Source organism: Tauraco erythrolophus, chromosome 19 (assembly GCF_009769465.1).
Source record: "Tauraco erythrolophus isolate bTauEry1 chromosome 19, bTauEry1.pri, whole genome shotgun sequence".
NCBI classification, from domain to species: domain Eukaryota; kingdom Metazoa; phylum Chordata; class Aves; order Musophagiformes; family Musophagidae; genus Tauraco; species Tauraco erythrolophus.
The window spans coordinates 3,387,281-3,415,131 of record NC_141483.1 but is presented as its reverse complement, the minus strand read 5'-3'; the positions used below and the strand labels follow the sequence as shown (position 1 = coordinate 3,415,131).

Sequence of the window (27,851 nt, the reverse complement as noted above, 5' to 3'; positions counted from 1 at the left end):
GAGGGCTCAAGCTGACACATCCAATACAGGTAATCTGCTGGCACTTCTGCAGTTAAAACACAGTAAGGGGAGAGGTAGAGGGAGAGATGCTGGTGGCAAAGGAGGAAGAAGAGATAACTAAGGAGGCAGCATGCCAGATGCTTCAAGAGTTAAAGAAGGAATCATGCCTACCTGCAATTTTTTTAAAAAGTCATACCAGTCCAGGAGAAGCATCTCTGCCAACTTCTCCCAAGGATCTGAGTTCACAGAGCAGGTGTTTTGGCTTTTCATAAAGTGCTTCGGAAACTCATGGAAGGAACGAACACGCTGACGTGTGGGAAACCAAAAAAGCCAAGGCTTCCCAGTGGGGCAGCATCACAATGAGCTTGGGACAAGGAAACCATCTTCCAGCTTCACCATCCCCTGCCAGGAGCTTTGCTGCCAGCCAGTGACAGAGTGACACTGTGCCCCGGAGGTGGACAGGGCCACCAGGAGGGCTGGGAGCATGACTCCTCTTCCTTCCAGGAACTCCGGCTGGAAAGGCATGAAAGAGCAGGGGGCTGGAGAAGGAGACAAAGTACATCCATGTGCAAATGAGAAACTTGGAGATGGCTTCTCCAGAATAAACACTTGGCCTTCCAAGCTTGACATCCTGCCTCCCCAAGCAGCCAGGACATGATTCCTCCCGTGTAACAAGCCACCCTTTCCATGCACAAAAACACTTGTCTTTTTTTTTCCTCCCTTTTCAGGGCCAGATGGGAGGAAGTCTAGAGTGCTGAATTTGAAACGGCCAATGTCTTTTCCAGTCATGGTAGATTCTATCATCACCCCGTGCAGAACACACAGCCCCTGCCATGACCTAGAATTAGACAAGAATTTCCTCTTTAAAGATGTTTTCAACCACTTCCTTTTATTTTATTCCCTTCTCTTTGAGCTGGGGAAGGGCGTAAGAGGAAGGACGAGGCTAGGAGTTTAGCAGAGATTAGCAAGCTCAGATCCAGACTGAACTAATTCTGATCAAACACCAGTTGCCGGTTTGGTTGCCTGTCCTACAGTATGTGGCCTGTTTCGCAGAGGAGCTGATCATGCACGACTACTTGTTGACATCCAGGTTGTAAACCAGTGATTAATCCAAGTGCAGCAAGATTGGAGCCAGGTCCTAGAGAGCTTTTCTTGTGGTTTCTACAGACAGCCATTCCCCTTTCCTTCATTAATTGCCTTTCATGTTCATCTCAATGCAAGAAAAAGCAAAAACATTTTGCTTTTTGACACTGAATCAATGTTTTGTTTCTCTCGATTCACTTCAGCCAGAGAGAAAGTTTCCACTGATTCTCCTAGGTCTCCTCTTTAAGAACAAAGAAAAACTATCCATGGAAAGCAGCCCTCATCTTCTTGCATGCTGAAATGTTTGCTTTGGAGGGTGGAACAACATACACATCAGTGTGATGTAAAACGGGGATTAGGTACTCTCATGCAGCTATTGATCTCTTGGGTCCACCTCTAAAAATAGTTGAGCAGGTGCATAACTAAATTCACTGATGAAAAATGAAAATGAACGGTGAGCATGTGGTAGATCAAGCATGAGAACAGTGCTGGTGAAGACACAACAGCACCAGCTCAGCACGTGCCCCAAGTCTGAGATGGTCTGAACTTAGTTGCCAGCTTGTGCAAGCAAACACCATGATCTCACCTTCACTTATCTTGTGGCCAAAGGCTGGATGGTCCCTTGAGATCAATAGATCTAAACAAATGTTTAATGCTAAGTATTACAGTTTTTTACTGGTCTTTGTGTGAAGTTCTTGGCTTTACAGAGGCCACCTTCTCCTGCGTATCTCACCAAGTAGAGGGAAACCAGAGAGTCTGGCACTCTCCGTTGGTCTTGCAAGCCCAAGCCCACATCTGCTGAAAAAGTTCCGCACTCCATCACCTAGCATGCTTGCCAGTGTCTATAGATGTTGGTTTGGAAGGGGTTTGACATCTGTGGGATGAACAGTAAGAAAAGGCAACAGACTCAGGGAAGTACAGGAGCCCAAGAGGGGCCACATCGGATGAGCCACAAGCTGCCTAAAGTTCCTCCTTTCCGAGGAGGAGGAGGAGGTTGTCATCTTTTGTATCATCATATTTGGGTGATCTGTGGAACTTTCTCCTAAAGAATTCATTTTTTTAACACTGACAAGTCCACAGCTACTTTATACCTAAACAGAAAAGAAGGTCTTGGACCAAAGGCCTTCAGTCAACACGTGGTTGTGCCAACAGTGCCATTTACCCCACTGATGCCTTGATCCCAGCATGTTTGCTTCAGAGATGTTTCGGGTTTGACTAGCAGATTGACCTACTGCCACCCATCAAAGAGAACGGAAAAATTTGTCCTTGATTTGCAGCGCTGCATCGGGCTCCTGGGTGTCGAACCACAAAGTCAGAGCTGGGGAAAGTCTGAAGCCGGTCGGTTTCCTTTTGTAGCGCTGTATCTCTCGTTCTATTTCTAGTGCACTTTACAGCACAGGAGTTTGTGCGCTTCTTATCGCTTCCAAGCAACGCTACAGCACGAGAAGCGAGCAGCAGGAGGTCCATGCCAAAGCTTGAGTTTGGAAATAGATGTAGCAAGAATTTTTGTTGTTGCTGTGACTATTATAGTGTTGTTGTTGACTTTGCCTCTGCTTTAAAAGAACATCACCACCACCAAGAACAAATATCAGAGTAGAAGTTGCGTTTCTGTTGATCCAGATGCTGTTTCCCATTTCTGTTTATCTCTCTGTCGAGGTGTACAAGAGGCTCAGAACAGAAATCTGACTCTGTGCCAACACCATGTCCTCACCCAAAGCCCGTGTGTCGTCTCATGCTGCTGGGGCATCCCTACGAGCATGCGGTCTATCTGTACTGTCGCTGCGGTGCTGACCCGCAGTGCCTCTGGGAGCTGAAGGACACACATGTTACTTAAAAGCAACTGGATGGGTAGTTTAGGTCCGATGCCTAAAATTTAAATTGCTAAAATTAGATGAGAACTCCCAGACTGCAAGAACAACTGGTCTTTCCGGGAGGTAGTTTTCTCCCTGTGCTGGTTTTGGCAGAGATAGAGTTAATTTTTATGGGAAATATATGTGGGGATGGGGTTACACTGCCAGCCATCCCATTCTGCCCTGGAAGGGTGAGTGACAGATGTTGCACTCACCAGGGCATTGCAAGTGCTGGTACAGTCTATGCAAGGTGAAGGCTCCCAAGTATATTTTGGTGGTTTAGTATCTTTTTCAGCAGGTTGATGATTACAGTGCTTTGTAGGAACATGCATCAGCTGGACACAAGCACATGATGCAGCTCACAGGCACATTCCCTCAGAAAAGCTTATGTGCTCTGCTCCATTTGGACATGCTGTCCCCAGGTCCTGGTTCAAGGCAGCCTCATACACAACAAGCCAGAGTGGGAATTTGCTGGAAAAGCCCCTTTCAGGTGGGTGTTAGGAAGGTCAGGGCACAGATCACAGGAGACAGCCATATAGACAGCTCTCAAAAAGGGCTGTGAGCCCCAAAACACCTTCCTGTTCCAGCTTATTACCTCCCATCACCCTCCCTCACTTACTTTCACTCCTTTCCTTTCCACACAAAGTTCTTTTTCTATAAAAACATCTAGCTGTGTCTTAAGAGCACATAAGGCCTTTGATGGCCTTCTTGGCAACTGCCTCCGTCATTTTACTGGCCTGTCAGGGAAGCGCTTTGTCTGGAATTCCCTTTTCACTAATGGGCAGATAGTGGCCCCACTGACTTTGAACCTTCTCCCCAAAACCAATATGAGCCATTATGACTGCTCAGTCCCTTCCTAATGTGGAAAACCTCAGTTTAGGGGTTTAGGTGCCCCCCACAAAGAGCACGCTTTGGACTTGGACTCATCGTGATCGCCCCAGTCCATAGGACAGTAACATCCATAAGAGAAATCAGTCACCATTTTAAGTATGGTCACCCTCCCAAAGGAATGCCATAACTGCATCTCGTCTAAGTTCCCAGCTGATTCCTTGGCAAAGGGAACCCTGGTGTCCCATATCCTTTTTCTGCCTGTGGTTTTCACCCCATCATAGCTTTAGAGCTGAAGGCATCAAAAGCGTGCTGTGATTTATGGGAAGGCTTTATGCCTTCCTCCTTTCCCTTTTGTTCTAACAGTCTGGCTTCTCAACATGACCTTGAAAGCTTTCTGATGTCTCATCGTATGGTTTCAGAAGCGCCTGTTTTTGTGCCAAGAGTGATTATCAACCAGGAATGAAAGAGATCTTGTTATTTAGGCTCTGGAGAGCAGAATAGAAAGAAGCAGCTTGGTACTTTGTCTTGAGTAAGAGCAGAAGCAAAGTCTATAAAGCTGTCTGCCTCTCTGCTTCACTCCCTTTTGGACACATCTTTCAAAGCTTCACCTCAAAATGTGAAATTCCAAAAGCTACAACCTTATCAAAGGAGAGGGAACACAGCCCAGTCATTGTCCTTCCCTAGAGAATTCAAAGTGATATAAAAAGAAATAAACCCAAAGATTACATTAGAGAAAAACCTCTTCTGAAGCATTTGTAAGACAGCGTATGTAGGGCTGCGTATTCCAGACCCTCAGGCATTGCAAGCTCCAGGGATGCTCAAACTTCTTCATTTTGCCAACATTAATAAGATGTAGCTTGAGGTCATTGCTCACACCAAAAGCCAAAGCTATCCAACTTCTCTTATCTGCTCTCCTGTCTCTATCCAGCTGAAAACCACTGTGTATTCATTTAGCCACCTTTCAGATGCAGTCTAGTTCTTCTTTACATCTTAAAATGGAGGCTCCAGTGCCTTCAACAGTGTTGAGCACTTGAAAGAGGAAGGATGGATTTATCAGAGCCATGGTTTTCCCCTTGTGACTATCATTCCCTCGGAGCTCACTGGCTTACATTCAAAGGGAAAGGCTGCTGCTCACCTCCACATTGAGAAGCTTTTCAGAGGCTCTGGACAGACAGCTGATCAAAACAATGGTAGTGGAAGAGAAAAAGGAGGAGGCAGAAGTCCCTCAGGAGATGGAGAGGAGCAGAGATGGGATGAGAATACAGCCCAGCTGTATTATCTTTCATTTCTTACGAAACAAAGTGCCATTGCATTTCTGTAAATGGAGCCAGCCTGGATGGGCACTGCAGGAGACCTACAAAGCCACAATGGACTAGAAGATAGAGGCATGGAGCTCACTGGGATACAGGCCCTCAAGTTGTACCCAACTTTGCTACCTGATTCCCAGCCCACATGCCTACTGCCCAGAGCCCAAAGGGCGACTCACCAGTCGCTGTACCTCCAAACACCAATCCCCGATTTCAGCTCCATCAGCCAACACACAGGAGAGCAGTCCCTCTCCTTGCCTGAGAAAACTCAACTCCAAAGGGGCATCCTTGGAGCCCCTGAAACAACCTTCTCCCAGCTGTGACGGTCATCCCTCCACTGCACTGAATTTCTCCCAGCTGCCAGGAAGGAGGAGCAGGAGAGACTGACATTAGCTGAATAAATAGCTAGATGGACAGGGAGACAGACAGATGGAGATAAATATACATATATATACACACACACACATTGAGTTGGGTGCATAGAGAGAATTACAGTTTCTCCAAGCAAGTTTCTGCCCCACAGCCTGTTTGACCTCATATTCTGTTTCTCCCTCACTAAGCTAATAATCTCACTTGTGGAACCTTATCAAGTGATTTTTGACAATCCAGTAACTATATTGCATCCAGGAGTTTTTTGTCCCGCACCGTAGCAGCAATATCTCCAAAGAACTCCTACTAAAGCCAGGACCACTCCTCATAAATCACACACACACATTGGCTGTCTCTTAATCAATCTTCCCCAGGTGTTCCCTCACTCAACCTTAGCACAATCATCTTGAGGCTTTTCCTGGAAACTCTGATTATTTTATTTTTTTTTTCTCTAAAGTAACTGCCTGGCCATACTCAGGGTCTTTGGCTTTTGTGTTTTCTCCCAGGTCACATCCTGCTGCCACTCTTCTTTTTGCAGAAGTCTCAATGGTCCATAGGTAGCTTCTTCAAATGTCTGATGAGGTTGCAGCTCCTACAAAGACATTATGTTGGCATCCCTACCTCAGTGTTTGGTTGACCACCAACTAAGCAGATGAAAAATATTTTATAAACACCTTGTAAACACCCTTTCTTATATATATAATCAGCCCACTTCATTCCTTTCCCTATTACCCCGTGGTAATGTAGCTTGAAGCTACATATCTCCAGGAGCCCTTCCCTGGTACCCAGAGTAAGCTTTTTTTCCTGAAACATTTTTTTCCAAGAGAAAATGTAATTTTTCAACAGAATGATAATTTTTTACTTAAATTGCCTAGTGTATTTGAAGACAGTTGATAAATCATTTGAAAAAATGAAACATTTCTCTGCATTGAATCATCTTGTAATGAAGAAGATTGATTTTGCCATAGCTTCAGTTTTGGACAACTTTTTTTTTGCCTTTCATCTCACATGAAAAACCTACTGTTTGCTAGTAAAACATCTACTACATGTCGTTTTTTAAAAAAATATCATTAAAAGCAGCATTGAATGCATTTTTAATTCCTATTTGTGGTAAGAGCTCATGCTTAGCACCGCACTGACAAAGCTACATGCCTTCTAGCACAGATCTGGCTAACATCCAGCCAGCTGAGGGTATGGGCAGAGAAGGTCACATCTGTTTGCAGAAGACCACATAGATGTCCCTTGAAATGCCTCTGAGGTCCCCTGCCTAATGAACTCCAAGGTCCTCATCTGGAGCAGGTCCGAAAGAGTCCATGAAGATGATCCGAGGGCTGGAGCACCTCTGCTATGGAGACAGGCTGAGAGGGTTGGGATTCCTCAGCCTGGAGAAGAGAAGGGTCTGGGGAGACCTTCTAGCAGCCTTCCAGTACCTAAAGGGGCCACAAGAAAGCTGGAGAGGGGCTTTGAACAAGGGTGTGTAGTGACAGGACATGGGGCAATGGCTTTAAACTGAAAGAGGGCAGATTTTGATGAGATCTAAGGAAGAAATTCTTCCCTCTGAGGGTGGTGAGGCACTGGAACAGATTGCCAAGAGAAGCTGTGGCTGCCCCACCTCTGGAAGTGTTCAAGGCCAGGTTGGAGAGGGCTTTGAGCAACCTGGTCAAGGGAAAGGTGTCCTTGCCCATGGCAGGGGTTTTGGAACTAAATGATCTTTAAGGTCCCTTCCAACCCAAACTGTTCTGATTCTATAAATGCAAAGGGAGGTGGCAAAAAAAAAGCCCCAATCCTGAGATAGCTTTGATAGTCTTTCACAAAACAGGCATTAAGACACAGTCCAGGGCTGCCCCTTCTCCATCCCGCCTGGCTTTTCCCCACCTCCCAGCAAGCTCCCAGAGAGCTCTTCCAATGGGACGACATGCTGCATGACCCCACCACGTAGGGACACCACTGCCAACGTGTCTGCAGCAGCCTCTCCCAGCCAGAACGGGGGTTCCCAGACCAAGGGGAATGAGACAGAGCTGCTCTGGGTACACAGACCACTTCACAGCGGTATTTGAAGTGCTTGAATGCAGCCCAGAGAGCTAAGTGCCTTCTCCAGGGCATCATACGTCCTCACGCAGAGCTGGGAGCTGCCACTGTTGTTGGCCATCACTTCCAATGTGCACACGAGCTGCTTCCCAAATACCTGTGCCGAGCTGGGGACCAGACACGTTCCTCCACAGCCCTTCCACAGGCTGGGTAAAACACAAGAGTCAGAAGTCAGGTAAAAAAAACCTTTGCTGAGTGGTAGCTCTGTTACTGCCCTGAAGCCCTCTGTTTGGGTCAAAAAAATGAAAAGTTGGCACATCTCAACTTGATTTTTTTTTTTCCCCCTGGCTGGCAATAAAAGCTTGCTGTGCATAGTTGCATCCCGTTCTCCTCCCAGGACCATTTACATGAGACCATTGCTCTGAACCATCATTGGAGCTGCCTGAAAACCTTGGGTTGCCCCAAGAATCTGAGTCTATTTGGGATATTTGAATGCAAAGTATTTCTTAGAGGGGAGAAAAACACCCAGAAAATCATGTTTCTAAGCAGCTTTAATATATAGTCAAGGGAGACCAGCTCCTCTGAAACCCTGTTGTGTCTGAAGTGTTAGCCACTTGAGATAGCACGGAAAAGTCATGGTCCCTGCCCTTTTAATATCTATTGCCTAGTTCTGGAAACTATCCTGTGAGTGGCCACTTTGACTTTAATAGGATGAATCATTGTTAAAACCATCATGTGCTTATAAATGTTTACATGAGCGGGCCTTAAAGGGAGATACTATGGGCAGGGGGAGAAAAGCTAAAAGCCACAGCCAGAGCTCAAAGACACTTATCTGGTGGGTTTCAAATCTGCTGTTTCTTGATTTGAAATCCAACTGTTCCCCAGGTACGTAATTACTAACCCCAGATCTTGGGAGATCCCCAGAAGTAATTTTCTCTGTTAATAAATGACACCAACAGTGGTGCCTGATGTAGAGGTAGTTGCAACAGCACAGAGGTAAGTAATTCAAGGGAATAAATGTCTCCTGGCACTAGGAATCACAGGACTATTCTTATCTTGAGAACAGCTCACGGAAGGGTCTAAACCTGCGATAAGAAGCTCGTGTTTATCCAAAAGAGATCAGAGAAGAAGCAAAAAGCAGCAGAGGAAGAGCAGCCTGACAGTGCCTTTCCCCTGAAGAACACCCAAAGCACACATACATACACATATTTCACTGCAGTGACTGATGTGGCCCTCCTGCCATCTACCTTTAGAAGAAATTGCCATCATCTCCCAGTCATCCATCTGCTACATCTTCCTTGATTTATCCTTTATTAGAGGTATCACACTGTGTACGCGAGATCAATTCTAGTCTTAGGCCAAAGTTTAGGTAATTTTAAGACTTCTTGCAACTACACATTATTTTTAAATAACGTGTACACTCAGGATAAGGCCAGATAGGCAGGATATGTTTAAGGGCAAAGCTCCTCAGGGTTAGTGGTAAGATTCCCACCAACTTCAGCAGCTTTCAGATCAAGCCCTCTACAAGATAAACCTTAGGCCTCTACCAGACTTCTCTGGCATGGCATCTGGGAGGTTTGATGTTGGCTTTGAAACTTTGAATCAGGGCCAAATGATTGCAGCTCCTGGTTTAGGGAAAAAGGAAACAGAAAGGAACTACGGGCTTAAAGGATTAGAAGGAAGAGCTAAAAATAAAGTACCAGCAATGCCAGACCCCAAACTTTTACTGCTTTCCTCGCAAAGAGGATGGGTTTTCCTGTTGTTTTACTGAGGGAAATCAGCCTTCTGCGCGACTAGGAAGAGTAGGACTCTGATGGAAAACTTAGTGATGTTACTCTCCAAGAGTAGAGTTGTTCCTGTTGTTCTTCCTTCTTCCTGGGACTCATCCTCTAGATAAACATAGAGAAGAGCTAATGATTCAGGCTCTTCCTGGTGAGCATTTCTCAGCCACTTCAGCAGGTTTCATTGAAGAATTACAGCTCATCAGTGCCAAAATATAACACAATTGAAAGACATTGGGCATTTCTACTTGTGCAGACCTATGATGGGGTCCTAAGAACAAATAAATATCCTTGCCTTTACTTTTTTCTGCATTGCTGTCCATCTTCTCCTGCCTTTTCCTTCAGGTCTATGTTGTCTTTTCTATATCATCCAGACAGAGATGACACTCAGGAAACAGGTGGAAAAGAGGGTGTGGGAGCAGTAAACTGGGAGACATCAAGCTGATTGGAAGCAATGTAGGGTGGGAGGATAAGGAGAGAAGAGCAGCATGGATGATGCTGCTTTTGAGATCGGGAAAGGCAGTCCCACAAGTATCATAGGCTGGAGGTATATTGTCACCTACAAATTGAGAACTAGACGTGATTTCAGCTGCAGAGACGGGTGGACTCCAACACTGTGGTAAGCCCAACTCCTGGGTGAGCATCAGCCCAGTCATGGGACATTAGCAGAGCATCTACTGAGCTTTTGAGCTTTGCTTGCTGCTGACATTCAAATCCAGTGCTGTGTGAGGCTGGCCTCGTGGCTAGGATTACCAAAATCCTGCTTAAGCCTTTGGACCAAAAATTACAGTTTTCAATCTAGTTGATCTTGCTTTGGGGCCTGGATGACCTTTTGGGATCCTTCAGATGATATCTCCCACCCAGTCCCTTTGCAGGTCACCTCACCGCAATGAACGAGAACAGGAGCAGGTGCCACCAGAACATCGCTCGGCCAATTAAGGCTCAATGAGGGATTTTCCTGGGAATGAAAGAACAGCAGAGAACCACATTCAAACCTTTCCCGAGCAGATAGTTCACTCCTGAGAGGGAGCCCAACGCTTGGAGCTAAGAACCTATACACACAGAGATATGTTACATATTTATTCAAGGCAGAAATTGGCCAGGAAATGGCTATAAAACACACATTTTGAATAAAAGGAAGGAGATTTATGACTCTTTTGCGAATCTGAGTCATATCTTTCTGCATCCCCCAGGCAGGAATACCCTAATCACTAACATACCCCAAACATGTACGCACAGTGGGCCGAGAATTGCTTCCTTCTGGCCACAGCTCCAGCTAAAGACGTGATAGGGATTGAGCTACTTTATCTGACAGTTGGTAAATGAATTGCCAATTCATTCTGAGCTCAGAGGGGGATTTTTTCCCCCTTTAAAAAAAAAAGCAAGTCCTTTTATATATGTCTTTGATCAGTCAGGACCTTGACAAATTATTTTCTGAGGAATTTCTTGAGCCCTAATGCCATGAAGAAGAAGAAAAAAAAAAAGATTTGCTTTCAAAGAAAAGCTTTTATGTCTCAAAAATTACAGCAATGTAAGGGGTTTTCCTCCATTTCCCCTCATCTCCTTCCCTTCAAGAAATGGAGGCAGGTAGCCTGAAGACTTTTCCATCCCACCTAAAGCCAGGAGGTGGATGGGGAGGAAGCACTGCCAGGTCTCCCAGCCCGTTTCCTCCCCAGCATGGGAGAGCACCATGAACAAGAGAGACTGAACGGAAAGGTCATGGTCATCAATGACACTAACAAAGAGGCCCTTCAGCACTAGCACGAGCCATGGGAGCAGAGAACAGCTCACGGCTATGTCACCAAGAAGCTGCTCCCTCAATACAGACAGCAGCACTAAGCACTTTGGAAAGGTTGGGATACAAGGGAGCATCAGCACCATTGGCTCCTGGGGTCACTCCAAAGCGTGAGAAGACAGCAGCGTTTGCTTTTCGTTTAGTAGCTTCTGGGGCAGGACAGGGAGTTCCCTGGTTTTGCTACTTTACTCTTTTTATCCTATCATTTAAATCCTCTTCTCCAGGCAACTATCGTGTCCTTGATCAAATCCCAAGCAGCACAGGCAACAAGTTACACAAGCCAGGTCTAAGGATAACAGAAAGTGCAGCCATTGTCTAATGTACAAATAACCTATCCCCCAGTTATCCCACTCACCTGTCCTGCAGGACAGGTTCCCAACAGCACAGAATTCAATTAATACAGTTCCACTACACTGAACTTCATCAGGATGACTCCAACTCAAAAAGAAAACCCACAAGACCTTTCTTCCAGCCAAACCCTGCACAGACACACACGTAACCTACGTACAGGAATATTCCTCCTGGGACCTCGATAGCAGCCCCACTGCAGACAAGACTTTGGACAAAGCCTTTAGGTTAGGGACTAGTTGGTCCAGAGAACAGGCTGTAGCTCAATTTCCTAAAGAAAAGAGCCTAATCAAAACACTGCAGCTATCTCTCAGGAGCTTTTCACCTTCACAAGCAAAATCCAACCACCTTCAACAAAAAGAAGTAAAATTTTCAGGCCAAACATTGTTGAGGGTCTCCAGTAAGAAGACATTGACCTTGAAGAGTTTTTCAAGCTAATTCACCCTTTAAACAGTACCTGCTAAACTTTCCCTGGCTCACAAAGCCTCCAGATTTGACTTCAGATTAAGGCCTAATTTAGGTTATATATAGCTACCATTATATCTCAGCTAGTTGGCATAGCAGGCAGAGGGCCACCGCTCCTGCCTTTGGAAGTTAGTCCTCCTGGAAAGAGCAGCAGCCATTTGCCAACCAGCAGGAACTGGAGACAGCACTACAGACCGGACCCAGCTAATGGACCAAGGGCATTTTCGCCCCATCCATCAATAACAGATCAAGTTGTTAAAGTTGTCCTGAAAGCTGCCAATCAGATGAGAAAGGAGATATCATACACAGCTTTCTTGTACTTTACTAACAGCTGTGTAAATATGAGAAAAATCCAGGCAAACCAACATTAAAAATAATCCCATATAAGGATCAGCAATACCCTAGGATGGTGATAATCCTGCTCAGACCAAGAACTCACTTCCTTATGGGCAAGTCTTCAAATGTTGGCATAGACTGAACCACAGTGTCAGGGAGACAGACATTAGAAAAATATTTAAGACTTCAGATTTTTTTTTTTTAATGCTACAGCACAGGGAGAAATTAAGTGGCCCTTTTGGTTCCCAGTCCTGACTTTGCCATATTTCATTTTTCTTTTAAATACTGATCAGAGCTGAGCAACATTCTGGGACGGTGGAGTGGCATGAGGTGAGAACTGTCTTTTTTCCACAAAAAAAAAGCAGATTAGATCAAATTCCCCTTACAAAAGGGTTCACTATGAGAACTACCCTCACCTCCCATCCCAGCAGCAAAGTTTTATGTCAAATCTTAATCAGCTTCAATGTTTCCTATTCTAGGAGATGCTTTACATAGAGACATGCTTTATTGTTTCAGGTGATTTGTTTAAAAATGGAGGGGAAAGTACAATTATTGCTTTGTAAGCTAAGCAAATGGCGTCATTCAAACCTAAGCAGGGTTTTGGTGTTGGTTAAATACACCCTCCCCCCAAAAAAAAAAAAAGCAGTTATCCACATTCATCCAATAGCAGTATTTAATATCCTTTGCAAAGTGTTTTTGGAGGCTTTGAAGGTCTCCCTGCAGCACAAGGTTGCCTGTGGCCCATGACCCTGGCTATGCAGTGCTGCCTCCTTCCCTTGCTACACGATCTCAGTGTAGGACACTCAGAAATGAGCCAAAACAGAGTTTCACTGTTTGCTTCCCACCTAGGTGAGGGCTGCAGTCACTGTCAACCTGGGTTTGTCATCACCACCTTGACTGGCATCAACCCTGTAGTAATTATAGAATCATAGAATGGTTTGGGTTGGAAGGGACCTTCAAGACCATCCAGTTCCAACCCCCCTGCCATGGGCAGGACACCTTCTGTTAGACACCACTACTAATATTGGTGCCTGTCACTCAGGGAGGCTCTTAAAGCATCTGTGTACAGGAACACACTCTCATAACTCACTGCCCAGCTCCAGGCTGCTTACAGCATCATGGACCATCTGTGGTCCATTGACCCTCTGCCTTAAGTTGAAAGCTCTCCAAGTCTCCAATTACGTCACCTTCCCTGTCCAGGCATGGCAAACACCAAGCTCAGGCAGGGTAGCCAACACTACTTGAATGGGAGCAATCACATCATGCTAAGGTAACCTTTCAACCAGACTTCAGCTAGTCTTGCTTTCCCCACATATGCGCCCCACAAAAACCATCCTGTGTTTTAGAGGGCCCCAGCGTTTCTAATGAAAAGCTCTGATGAAGAAGGGGCATGCAGATGTCCTCAGGTTTACAGTGATCTTGAGATGTAAAATGTTGGAAGATCCCCCCCAGCCTAAGTTTCTGATGAACATCAGAACCTGCAGCTGCTTTTGACAGTCTCCCATAGTGTTCTCCAAGTACAAATCAGTGGGAGATGGACTGGATAAGTAGACAACAAGACGGGTGGAGAACTGGCTGGATCATCAAGCACAAAAGGTATTCATTAGCAGCAAGAAGTTCAGCTGATGTTTGGCTACCAGCAGAATCCCTCAAGGGTCAGAATTGGCACCAATGCTCTTTAATGTCTTAACATATTAAAGACCAGGATGATGAGACAGACTACACTTTCATCGAGTTCACAGATGATACCAAACTGGGGGAGCAGCCAATACTCTGGATGGCAGAGCCGCTACTCAGTGAGATCCCACCAAGCTAGAGAAGTGGAATGGCAGGAACCTCATGAAGTTCAAAGGCAAAGCCCTGCCTCTGGCATGGACAATTCCATACAAGAGCACAGGCTGGGGCTAGAAAGCAGCTTTGCAGAAAAGGACCTGGGGTTCTGGTGAGCAACAAGTTGACAAGGAGCCAGCCATGCACCCTCGCAGCAAAGATCAGCTCTATGAGCAGAAACACCGCCCGCAGGTCCAGGGAAGCGATCATATAGGATGTATTAGAAGTCCAGACACCAAGAGCAGGAAAAGAGAAAACAGTACTCCATCGTGACCACCTCATTACCTTTTAATGAGGAATGGTCTCCTGAAAACCCCAGGAACAACAAACAAATTTCTGATTCATCACAGCCCAGGTCTAAGTAAAAGCTGAAGTGAAATATTGATGACTTTGGGGTCCCTGGAGCTAGCAATGGGGATATCACAACAGCACAAAGCCCTGCAGTGACACAGACACACATTAGTAATCATGTTCTTCACATGCCAGATCACATGAAGTGAAGGAAGAGCAGCAGTACATCATCACCATGATACTAAAAAGAATATACTTGCTCAGCCTTATACAACAGAAACATCTCAGCACCAGCATTTATGGACACAAGTATCACCAGAGCCCCCATCCCTTGCTATTGAAGAGCTCACTATGAGCTGCAGCAAGTTTGTGCCACCTTCCCCCCTCCAATTTAGGGCCTTACTTTGTGTTCATAATTCAAGGAACATTTTTTGCCTTGAGGTAGATTACAAGTCTTAAGCAGAGGACAAGAAGTCTTAAGCAGAGGCCAAGCCCCCCCACCCCCCCAACTTGTAACACATTGCATGCCCCTGAGTGAGAGCTCTGCACAGGTGAAAAGGACCAATTTCCATCTCCTGATCATATCCCCATTTTTCTTTTTTAACTTACTTGTGCTTAAACGTGGTCCCAACAGCAGCAGTTCTACTGAGCTGATGGTATCTCTAGAAGCTACTGATGCAAATCCTCCATGGCAAAACCCAACTCTACTCTTGCCTCTGCCTTTAATCCCTGTGGTGGGAGGGCTCATCCAGGTGGAAATGATGCTGGTGAGAAGCCTTGGGGAGCATCTCCAGCTGCTGCTGCCTAATTCAGGGCAGCTGCAGACCCTGCAGGACTCTCCTCCTGCTGATGGGCAGCAACAGTACAGCTGGCCAGGATGCTCAAACCAGCAGCATGGCCCCACCACCAACCCTTCCCATTGGTGGTAGGAGCCATCGCACCTGAATGCATTTATTTATCTTGTAGAGGAACCATGGCAGATGCTGACTTTTAACTCCACTTTTCTGTAGCTGAGTCCTCCCAGGTGTGGGATAAAACCTGCAAAACTCACAGCAAAGCACGGTCAGAACAAGCTGCTGAGGCTGTAGGATTTGTTTCAACCAACCAAAGGAAGGAGAAGACATCAGAGCCTCTGGGTGTGGTGGGTTCCAAGTGAAACCTATCAATATTTCCCTCTGAAATCATTTCAAGGTGAAAAATTGCCTTTGAAATTTCAAAAGAGTAAAATCATCGAAATGTAAACAAAATGTTTCTCCTTTTTGGGGGTGGGAATAAATTCAAGTCACTTTTGGAACATTTGCCATTCACTTAAAACTTTGAAATTCTTATTATCCAAAAAAAAAAAAAAAGCAGAAAAGACATTCACTTCTCCAACAAGAACTCAAAAAAAAAAAGGCAAAATATTTTTGTCCTGTTGATGAGATCTAGTCCCACCTCCAGACAAGCCATTTCTTTTCTCTGCCTCACTTTCCTCATCAGTAAAATTTCCAACTTTATTATATATCCTAAAACCCAACAAAGAAAAAAAAAACAGGGCAAGGGGGGAAAACTCAGAATCCCTTGAAAGTCTCATATAATCACAGGACTCCAGAAACTGGAAACTTCAAGAGAAAAAAAAAAAACAAAATACAACCACACTTCTGCAAATCGCATGAGACCCATTATAAAATTGTCAGAGTTGGCAGCACCGTAAAATCTATGATATTGTGGGCTGGATTCATGGGCAAGAATCCTGAGGGTTTGGGATATTTTTTTTCCCCCTCTCAGCCCTCAAGGCACAAAGGTGGTTTTTGGCCCTGGGAAGCGGGGAGGGAGGATGGCTCTGCCCTGAGAGCGCAGCCCGGAGCAGCGCTGAGCCGGAGAGGGGTGACAAGTGTCCTTGTCCCTGGGGAAAACCCTCACCGATGTGGGTTTGGGAGCTGCTGATCCCAGGGGGTACCATGGCAGGGAAAAAGCCACCTCCAAAAAACACCCAGCACCCTGGTTGTTGAAAGCAGAGGTGTGGAGTGGAGCCCATGGGGCAAAGAAAGAGGCCTGTGTGTGCCCGCTCCGGGCATCTGCAGCCTCCCCGGGCACCAGCCACAGGAACTGCGGGGGGTGTTTTAGCCCAGGAAGGCAGCTGGGAAAACAGCGTCGCCACCGCAGCCTGGGAATTGGCGTTCGTGCTTTGAAAGATGTTTTTAACAGAGGTTGGGTTTCCTTCTTTCCTTCTCCGCTTGAAGGAATTGCCCAGCCTGCACTTATTTATTGTAGCCCATATGTAAAGCCCTGTTTTTCTTCTGCCTGGTGATGTCTCATGGCTATTTTCCGTGCTGCCGGAGCAGTGAGCTTTGCTCCAAGGCTGTCACCAAAGTGAGGAAGGTCCCCTGCCCATGAGGAGGATGATGGGCCACCATTGCCACCTTCACCCACCACACCAACTGTCCCTCTCTGCCAGCTTTGTAGGGCTCCCCTCCATGTCCAAGCTTCCTCCTTGCCTGGGAACATAGTTCACCCTCCAGGTCACTTCCCGGGAAGTGGGACTGGCAAGTCTCTCTCTCCAGGACTCTTCCACCATCCCTGTACTCAGGCCCATGGCACCCCAGGTCCAGCCCCCCCACCCCCAGCACACTCAGTGATGCCTATGGTTTTGGGAAGCCACCAAGTAACACTGAGGATTGTTCTATGGCTCCCGGCACTCATAGGCACGAAGGGAAAGGCTGGTGGTGGCCATGCTTTGTCCCTTGTACCATGCTGGGATGGTCTTCCTCAAGTTCAAGGCCTCTTATGGATAAATTGCCAGTTTAGCTCTGAATGGGGCAAATTTTGCAACCTCTTTTGTCCAATTCTTTCAATGACAGTAACTCCTATACAATTTTTTCCCTAATTGTGTTTGTTTGCTTGTTTATTTTCATTGTCATCATTATCGTACTCTGCTAAGGAATAAATCCTTAAGAAGAGAAATGAAGGAAATCACTTCAGGCCCTTTGTAACATAAAATGACAACCAAAAGGAGAGAACACCCTCCTCGTTGACAGCTCCCAGCATTGTTTTGGACCAGCTGGAAAGAAGTACAAGCTATTTCTCAAGGCTTAACATAGACCAGGCACGTTCACATCCAGGATGGGAGTCACCATGGCTCTCCGCAGAAGTCACCTTTTTCTTTTACGTCCCGTCTGACTCCTCACAGTCCTACCCATTGAAATGGAAGAGCAGGCTGTGCTCATGTGGCACAACTGGGCTCCATCAAGGCTAAAGCCCAGAAATGCTGTATTGAAGCAATAGCCAGTAACAAACTCTTCAAGAAGAGGAGGAGAACGCTGTATCGCATCCTCCCACTCACCTTCGCCTTCATCCCAGATTTTGCTGATGTGACAGGTCCATCTTCCCACCACTGATGGCCTCCTTGCTCCTCATGCTAACGTGGCTCCACAAGGATGCGTCCTCAGGCGGGCTACCTGGCTTTTCAGTGGCCAAAACCCCGGGCTCAGAGCCCATCATGGCATGGCAGACTCCACCAAAGAGCCTCGGCATTTCCCTGAAGAGCCAAAAAAATAACGCGAGGAACTCAGAGGAAATTAGTCAAGTTGAAAGCTTGAGGCTTTCCTTCCAAAGCTTGAGAAATAATTTACCATGTGGGTTTAGTTTCCTTAATACTCTTTGAGATGCATGGCACACCATTCTGGTAAGACCTCTTTACTTACAGGGTAACCGCTGGCCATCTAATTACATGTAAATTACCATATAGTGATAAGATGATTACATAATTAGCAGTGGGATAACGAAGTCTGGAAAGTACAATGTAATTGACAGCTAAATACAGTGTAATTTTTCATTCCTTAACTCAAAACTCAATTTACTCAGTCATTAATCTTGGACAACTGCGTATTCTGGAGGAACGGCACATGATTTACTGAGCGATGCTACATTGGAGTCATTCCCTGGGGGTGGCCCCACGAAGACAAATGACTTTTTGCGTGTAACTTGAGGTCCCAGCCACGCCCACTGGAGGGTTACGTGATGCCCACGTCTCCTTCTGCCTGCAAATGTGGCCAATACCCAGAGCGAGCTCCCAGGGTAGCACAGCATGGTGTTTTGGCTGTCTAACCCAACATTTATGAAACTCAGTTGTTGCAAGCAGAAGACAGTAAAAGCAGAGACAGCTGAAGGAAGAAAGTTGTGTTGTAGCCAGCTCTGGGATGGCCCCAGCAGACATCATCCCCCAGGTCTCACCTGCCATGGGACGACTAGGTGGGACTATCACCTGTAAAGGGGCTCTACTAGTCCTACTCACTTTCTGTCCCTTTGTGAGGTGTCCCTATATGATCCCTGGTGCACAGGAGGCTACCAAGGCTGCCAGCCACACGTTGGCAGTGCCACTGCTGCAGTCAGATGAGCTGCTGCAGGTGGGGCAGGCTGGGGATGTCTCCTCGATCTGTCCCCAGCACCTGGCCAAGCTGCTCACTGCAGTGGCTGTGGCTCACCAGCCACGCGGAGGAGGCCTTTCTGCTGGGCTTCTCAGATGCAGTCTCTTTATTTCTCTGGAACCGTTTTCTCCCATCTTTTTTCCAATCCGTGAGGCATCCAGCGTTGTCCTGTCCTTTGCTGAGACTGGGACATGGCCCCACACCTCCCTTGGGCTAGATGTTCCCCACCAACCCCATAAGCATGGGAACAGGGGGACAGCTCCACCTCCATGGGAGCTTCCCAGTGCCACTCCAACACCCACCTGAATTCCCAAGGTTGCTTTGAAATCTGCCTCGACAGGCAAGTGATCCCAGGAGAGCATGTCCTGTGGGGACAAGTTGGGAGGGAATGACCTGAAGAACCCAGACAGTTCTGTAGAGGGCAGACACACAGCCCCAGACACAGCAGTCTCAAGCTCAGCCCATCGCCGCCTAACAGCCTGCCCTGTTGAGATGCTGTGCCTCCTGGGCTGCACCATAAATAAATAAAATTCAAACTTATGGGCATCGAGCAGAATGAAGAGAAAAATCCACCCCAAAACAATAAAAAATATTACGAATAGGTGTGCAGGTCCCTTGCTGTTGAGAGCATGTGGTCCGGGGAGACCTTCGAGCAGCCTTCCAGTACCTAAAGGGGCCACAAGAAAGCTGGAGAGGGACTTTGGACAAGGGTGTGTAGCGACAGGACACGGGGCAATGGCTTTAAACTGAAAGAGGGGAGATTTGGATTAGATCTAAGGAAGAAATTTTTCACAATGAGGGTGGTGAGACACTGGAACAGGTTGCCCAGAGAAGTTGTGGCTGCCCCATCTCTGGAAGTGTTCAAGGCCAGGTTGGATGAGGCTTTGGGCAACTTGGTGTAGTGGAAGATGTCCCTGCCCATGGCAGCGGGGTTGGAACTGGATGATCTTGAAGGTCCCTTCAACCCAAACCATTTATGATTCTATAAATTGGCACACAAAAGGAAAGGGTAGCTTGGTAGGGATTATTTTTTTCTTTTTAGCTACATGGTGTTGGGTACGTGACTATAATCCCTCCCACGCACGTACCGGCATTCCCGCGCATTCACACCCACGTTCTCAGTTGCTGACACACAGGTATACCTCTTTTGTTAATTAGAATTACTTTTAATTAAAAATATATGTAAATTATATAGAGTGTGCACAGCTTGGAGAGAAAAAAAAAAAAAAGAAGAAAAGAAAACAAACTTCTGTTTCAGTAAAGATTTTAACCCCTTTGAATCACCTGCTTTGCTGGCTTTGTGACATTCTATGAGTTATTTGAACTTCCGTGTATAAATAAATAGTACCAGGAAATTTTACACCTGAAAAATTCTGCAGTAGGCATTTTTCCTTACACACATTTGCTTTTTCTTCTCTTCTGGCCTCCCCCATTCCCAGCCCCTCAAGATCCTTTTCTGCTCCTTTTAAACACATTTACTTAATATCCCACTTAACACACCCAGAGCAGTGTCCCTTTTCCTTTATTTTTTTTCTTTTTTTTTGAGTAGAAGAAAAAGAACACGCTGTAAAACGAAAGTCCAGGATTGCAAACAAGTGTCATCATCATTTTTCTGAGCCAACTTTTTCCTTTCTCTGTCTGTATCCTCTCCTCCCCCTTTTTCCCCCCGTTGCAGCTGGCTCGGAGCCTCGGTCTCCGCATGCCGGTAAAAATTCGGCAGAAGCCAAGCTGTAGATGTTTTCAAATTTGAGAATTTGAAAAGAGAATCAGAGACAGCTGATGGACCAGGAAAGACCGGGAGATGGGAAGGAAAGAAGGGCGAGAGAATTACATGCAAGTGGGAAAGGATGGAGATGAGTTTATGGGGTTTTTCCTGCAGGGACGTGTTTTTGGGGCGTTTGTAAGGAAACACGGCACCCGGCAGGGAGTGATCTCTGAAGTCTGGGCGAGGTAGGTACCTGCTTTTCTTATTTGTGGATTGATAAAACCCCTTTCTGTTTGAAAAGTAACAATGATAATACTAAAGAAGAAGAAAAAAAAATAGAAACACCACTCCAAAATCCACCCTTGGTAAAAAGGGCTGGTGTCTTTTTTTTTTTTTTTTTTGAGGAAATTGAAAGAAAAAAATATATATATTATTATTTATTATATAACATCGTCAACATCAACACCACAAAAAAAAAAAAGGAACATCCTAGTTGTTTTCATTCAAGCACTCTGACTGTGTTGAGAAAGGCAGCAGGAGGTTGGTGTCCCTTGGAGAAGAGAAAGAGCTGGAGGGGGGGCAAGGGGGACGAGGGCACAAGGGCTGGGGGTGGCAGCAACACAAACTGGGTGGGGACCGTGGCCGGGGAGAAGTGTGCCGATCTGTTGATTTTTGTTTTGAAACAAAAGAAAAAGGAGGAAGGGGGGGTAAGTCACACCGAGGCCGATGACGAGCTCATCTGTGGTTCCAATCAGTGTCCGTCCCTCTGGAGTGCTACCGGTGAACATTCAGTTAAAGGAGTCTTGCAAAATACTTTTACTTTTATTTTTCGACAGGATATTTTTTCCTTTCCCTTTTCCCTTTTTTGTGTTGTTTTTTTTTTTTTAATGGGTTTTTTGTTGTTGGGTATTTTTTCCCCCATGGCTAACGCTCTTGCGCTTTCCCCGACCGCCTCGTTAGCTGTTCTCGCTCCACTCTGGCACCATGCCCACGCCGTGGACCGAGTGGTACTGGTGAGGCGAAAGGGTTCGAGGCACGCCGTGGGAATACAGGAATTCTGCGGGCTGTAAGCTGCTGGGGGGGGACTGGATGCCAGTTTGAGGTCCACACTGCCGGACGATGGGTTGGTGAGAAACCGAGGTCTGGTGCTGAAACATGCTGTGGGTATCTCCGATTTGGGGAGAGGTATGGTTGGCCACGCTGCTGAGCCGGGGCATCAGCGGCCCCGAGGTGAAGTGGGCAGAGAAATGCTGGTAGGGTAACCTGTCCATTGGCTGCATGGCAGACACTGTGCAACTGCTGTAGGACGGCACGCTCGGCCACGTGTTACAGCTGATGTCTTCTAGGCTGGGCACGGGGTCCGTGGGGGGAGCAGAGCTGGCGTACATACACGCTTGGCGCTGGGCTGATTCAGTCCTGTATGAAGCGTTCAGTCCCTGCTGCTGGGGGTAACTGGACCTGTAGAAAGGATCCTCTTCTGGCGGAGAAGTTTCCATGTAGGGCTTCTTATAGGGATGCTCGGTGGTGGAACATTCCTCATCTGCTGGGAGATAAAATTGGGTGGTGAAATACTGGAACAGGTTTCCCAGAGAAGCTGTGGCTGCCCCATCCCTACAAGTGTTCAAGACCAGTTTGGAAGAAGCTTTGAACAATCTGGTGCAGGGGAAGGTGACCCTGCCTGTGGCAGAGGGGTTGGAACAAGATGATCCCTTCCAACCCAAACCATTCTACGATACTATAAAACTCCTGGTAGTGAACAATACTGTGCCCTTGGCTGAAACTCCCTCTCCACAATCTTCATTTTATCAAGGACACAGTCTGCACAGAGCAGGTCCAGACCCTCCTCTCAGCTATGCCAGTGTAAATCCATATCCCTTCCTCAGAATCAATCTTGCTGAAACCAAGCCTTAAACTTGGCCCTGTCTGCCGGACCACAGAAGGGATTAGCTAGGTCTGGGAGGAAACTCAAGTCTATAAGATGCTGGAGGGATCCTGAAGTTTAGCTTGCTTGATGATACTCCACACACAGCTTCACTCCACCAAGCTCATCTCCTTTCTGCTGCCAGCACTTCGACCAGAGGACTAACACCTGCCTGCAGATACAGCACACCTAACAGCGGTCCCCGCTCCCAAACAAGAGGCTCAGAGCTGATGCTGTTCACTAAAAGCCTTTACGACCATGCATTTTCATGATAAATGAGACAAAAAACAGAGATCACAATAAAAAAAAAAAAAACCCGGGGAGACCATCAGCCGTGGCACAGTTGAAACAATCAGATTTGGAGTTTTACAGCTCCGGTCTTTAGCTGTGCCAAGGAAGCTGGGCACATAAATCCCAGCAGGGCTGCGTGCTGGAGCCAAGCGTAACAAAACCGAAAAGTAAATTTCACAGCAAGGCACAGCTCGTGGAGCCCTTTGTTTCCTGCAGCATCCCGGGCCAACGAAGGGAAGGAGATAAACAATTTAGGTGAAATCTCCAGGGTGCAGCAAAATAAATAAATGATTTACTGATTTATTCATTCGCAGGGTCATCAAATGAAATCCAGCTCTGCTGGAATGGATAGCAAAGTTCCCAGGGACGAGCACTTCACCAAGAGATTTTAAGGACAATGAGGCAAGGGAAGGGGAGCTTGTTCTGATCCACGTTAACTTTGCCGCTGTTTCAACAACAAGATGGCTGGTGCAGGCAGAAAAACATCCCACTTCACTTAAAGCCCCCTTGGCTGCCCCCTTCCAACGGGGAAAATTGGAAGGAATCCTGCAAGAAACAGCCCTTGCCAAATTTTCTCAACCAACGTATTTTGAGCTGCAATTTTTTCTCACCCCCAAAATACAAAGGTAAAAAAAAAATAAAAAGCACACAACAAAAAACGGTCCCTCAAAAGAGGACTAAAAGCATCTGCCCCCCAAGAAGCACTTGCAAAAGCCCAGGTGTTGCTGCTGGGCTGCTCCAAGGTGAGTGTCATCTTCAGGAGGTGCAGATGGGCAGCGTGGGCACCTTTTGTCTCTCGTGAACACACGGATGTGGGTACCCCCACGGCTATAAACAGCCATGTTCTTTCTCCTGGAAGCTGCACCCACTCTACTCATGTAATAACACATTCCTCCTGCTCAGGGGTCTACCAAACCCAGCTAGAACCACTGCTGCCGTTAGTGGTTTTGGTCCAACAACCTCAGAAAACGCCAGGTTCTGAGGTCCACACTGCGGGGACATTCCCCTTGGTGTCTGTTGACTTTGTAATAGCAGCTGCCCATAAATTCAGCTGGAAAGCCACGTTCCTATTTCACATTTTCTTCCTGACAACGGCAAAACCTGGCTCCTTGGTCTCAGCAACGTGGAGCCCTGAGGATCGAGTTATCTTCTTCCTCTGCCTTCTCTTAAATGGGGACAGAAGGTAGGATGGGGTAAGCGAGCAACGAATTACATCTTTAAACCAGCTGAAACGAGATGTAAAATCCTATCGAGCTCCTTAATCCCGACCAGGTTTGGTTTCTGTAGGAGCAGGGGAGAGGATGTAGTCTCCTGAAAGACAAAAGCTGGAAGCACAGGTCTAGGCTCCCTCCTGAACACGGATCCATCACAGGAGGTACATCTCAAGTCCAGCCTGAGCTCTAGCTTTTACAGCCAGCCTAAAAGTTTTGGATCCTCAACCCACCACTGACTAATAAGAACGCTCGGGTGGAGAAACAATGTCTTGTAAAATGAAGCATTGTTCTGCTAATAAAGTTTTCAGCATTAAACCACAGTACTCTGCTGGCATTGGAAATCATCGGCTTGGGGTTTGACTGTTTATTTTATTTTTATTTTTTTAAATATACAACATAAAACAGTCAAACTCTGTCTTTCCTGTGTGTAAAAATGTGCCTGACTTACAACCTGCGCTTGCTGATTTTTTCCGTTCAGCTGGGATGTCTCGCTGCCCGCCACCCGCCCGGCCAGAGCCGCAGCGACGGAGTCGCTTCCAGAATTCATCACAGGTGAAGAGAGAAAAACAAAAACAACCAACTTTTCAGTGGAAACTCTATAGGTGCCCTCTCCTGCCAGTGCTCGCAATTGCTCTGCTGGCCTCTCTTCAGCTGGGCTCAGTGGTGCTGTAGGTGGAAAGGGCATCGTCGCTCCAGATTTTAAGATGTGTAAGGACACTGTATCCATCTTCAAAGAGGGCACAGTGGCTAATGAAGGACTCCAGCCTGTCCTAACAGCTTCTGCCTGCCCTCTGGCCCTTTTTCCTGATGCTTTTCCCATCCACGTAACCTCGAAGTGCTGGAGAGGGAAGAGAACTGTCCATCTTCATCATCATGGGATGATGCAGAAGCAAGATCCTCAGCTCTGGCCAGCTGATGAATTTACACTGGTCCAGGCTGAGGATTGTCTCACTGCTTGTTGCAAAGGAGAACAGAGCCAGCACAGAGTAGGTGGAGTGCATCTCCATGGTGTGTGGAGCAGATCTGGGGATGGGAAGGGGACATCTTCAAGTGAGAGAATGGCAAAAGGAGGACAAGTCAGGCGGAGCTCTCACCCAATGTCAAAGGCTGCGGTTTAGAGTCATCTCCACCTGCTCTGAAGCCTGCACAGTGTGTTCCAAGGCCATAATCCTCTTCCTGAAGGTTCTCTCACCTCCTCAGCATTGGTGTAAGCAGGACATAGGAGATAACTGTAGCCTGCTCTGAGTTTGTTTCTTGATGTTGATTCCCTGATAGCACTTCATTGTCCTTCTCCTATTGCCACTGAGCCCTAGGAGGTGCTGGGCACCTCTGGGAGACGCTGACCATCCTGGGAGATGCTGACCATCCTCCACTTTTGTTACTATTCTTGGAAGCCAAGGGTAGTGATCAGCTCTCGCAACCAGCCCCTCGATACTGCGCAAACCTCAAAAAGAAAGAAGGTTCTGCCAAGCAGGGGAAGCCGCCAGCGCTCGAGAAGCTGCTCCGAAGTGGATCCAAGGAAAACGGAGCCTGCAGAATGGGGTGGAAACTGGCTCCCTCACAAGGAATTTGATGATCTATCTAACGAAGGAGCTTGAACGAGAGCATGAGCAGTTCCAAGATTTCCGGTATTTACTACTTCCAGCTGGATTGTAAATACCACACAAATGGCTTTTTAAATGGAATTTTCCCAATTCCAAGATTAGGGCTGTCCACAATGAGATGAAAACATGTAAAATCTCTGGACTTCAGGGTGTGCTGGGCCCACCTCTTTCCCTGGTGTAAATCAGGAGCGCTCCTTTCCAACTCATGACAATCAGCTCCCCGGGACAGAAGACAATGAAGAATGAGACCCAATTGTTCTAGGTTTTAAAGCTCACCCACACTTCCAGGACATTACAGTAGGTTCATCCCAACTTTGTGAGGGAGACACAATGGGTGACTATCATTGACACTGTTGTTTTATCCAGTCTAGTTTCTAGTATGAATCTAGCAGGAGCCTGAATAGCCAGTACCAAGGCTGGCAAGGGTTGTCAAAGAAGAAAAGAAAAAGACAGGTTCAACCAAAATGGGCATCCCTAAAGGGCAAATCAGACCTACGGCCTAGGACATGAAACCTAAGAGATGCCAGTTACTTCAGCAATCGCACCCTTTGCGATATGGCTGTGTCACATCGCAGGGAAACACGACAGAAAGGGTTGTGGGGCAGAGACAATCCAACACCGAAAGCTGGAACCTCTTCCAGAGGCAGTGAGTTGCCAGCGCTGCCTGCACAGGAGGTACCTCCTGATGGGAGACAGGGATGCTTACATGAAGCTGCTGAAACTGCAGTGCCAATGCAATATGGCTGCATAACAAGAGCCAGGTGGACCTTGAATAACTTCTCGCCATGCAGACAGGATCTTCTTCATCCTTGGTGCCTCAGCAGCCACTTTGCTCTGGACTCCACGGCGTCTACCCAAGGTACAAACACCTCTGGCTGCAGCATAACTCAAGTCTTGGCCAACTCTTTGCATCTCCTAACATCAGCAGGACAAACAGCATGTCCTCCAAGAAGACATTCCATACCTGACTTTTGTCCTACAGATTCTTCAAGTGAAAGAAACGCTGTGTGGGACAAGGGAGAAATCAGTTCAACCAACAAAGAGATCTGTCCACCCTAACAGTGCCTGATCTTGTGGAGAAGGGGGAAAGGCATCGCAGTATCCCCACTGACCTCAGCAGAGCAGGAAGGAGATGAACGACATGTTCTTCCCCATGAGCAGGGTTATGTCCAAGCTAGGTGGCTGAAGGATACAGTCCTCGCTGGTTGGAGCCAGTGGATTCTGCCACGTCCCACTTCTCCCTCAGAGTGCCAAGACGACAACTTTTATAACCTCCCCAGGGAGAGGCTGTTCCAGTCGCCTCCTGCTCAGCATCACAAGCATCCCAGAAATCTGCCAAGTGGTTAAGATTGTGTAAGGCTGGGAGGGAGCAGAGGTTTAAAGAGATGGCTTTTTAGTTCACAGGAAGTCTGAGGGAGAGGATAACAGAAGGGAAAACAAGCCCCAGTGCCCTAACTGGGACGTGGGGCTAAAATGAAAGACAGAAAGCAAGCTGCCTGCTGGTAAGTCCTTTTGGGCTTCTCCAAGCGCAACAATGAGACGGGGAGATGTGGAGAACCACCAGAAAAAAGGCAAAGCTCTAACTGGTCTTTGTTGCAGCCTGAAAATCCACATCAAGAACTGAGGTCACCCCTTGGTAGGATACAGGATCGGAGTTAACCCGTCCTCTCAAGACCAGTCTCTTTGTGAAATGCCATAAGCAATCTCAGTGTGGAGCTGGGATACAAAGCAGGATGATTCTCACTTTGAGGACTGCCACTCCCCAGCCTTCAGCACGTTCAGAAGGTGCCTGGAGCTGCGACCCCAATGCACCACACTGGGGTCATTCCCAATGCTGTGACCCTGCACACCCACACGCACACCAGGAATCACCAGATCTGGGGCTCTGGGTTGTGTCCTCCCTTCTTTCCTTACCCAGAAGAAGATCAGCTACTTGAAGCAGAGGAGCCTTCAGAGATAACATCCCCTTGCAGCCCTGCTGCTTTTCCCTAATGCAACTCCATATCAGATCTCCAGAGTGAATCCATCTTGTCTTGACAGCTAAGAACAACACTGTCAACCACAGAGCTAAATCTTTGTCTCAGGTCACCAAGGAAGTAGAAGTTGAATAAGGTGCCTTTGAGTTGCTCCAATACAGACGTATTCTTAACCAAGCCTGAACCAAGACTTGACCTCTTGATTGAAAAGGACACAGAGAAACCTTATGAGATGTCAAAGCTGGAAGGAGCCATATCTGAGAGACTATCTTGGAAAACAGTGGTGGTATTTGTTACAGAAGATAGACACCAGCTGGTCTCAAACCCAGTCGAATCGCCCTCTGCCCCTACGAGCGCTTATCCATAACCACAGCCTTGCGGAACGGAAATAATCCGCTTGAGATAAATCCTGAACTGACT

At 46.9% G+C, this 27,851-nt stretch overlaps 1 protein-coding gene across 1 annotated transcript in view; it reads right to left on the bottom strand.

Annotated features, from left to right (window-relative positions):
- Nucleotides 1-21,381: 21,381 nt before the first annotated feature.
- Nucleotides 21,382-27,851, bottom strand: part of TBX5 (T-box transcription factor 5) — a 36,304-nt gene continuing 29,834 nt past the window's right edge. Inside the window, exon 7 of the mRNA XM_086623441.1 lies at nucleotides 21,382-21,965. Coding sequence (XP_086479567.1) covers nucleotides 21,382-21,965 — 584 coding nt within the window. The remainder of the gene's footprint in view (nucleotides 21,966-27,851) is intronic.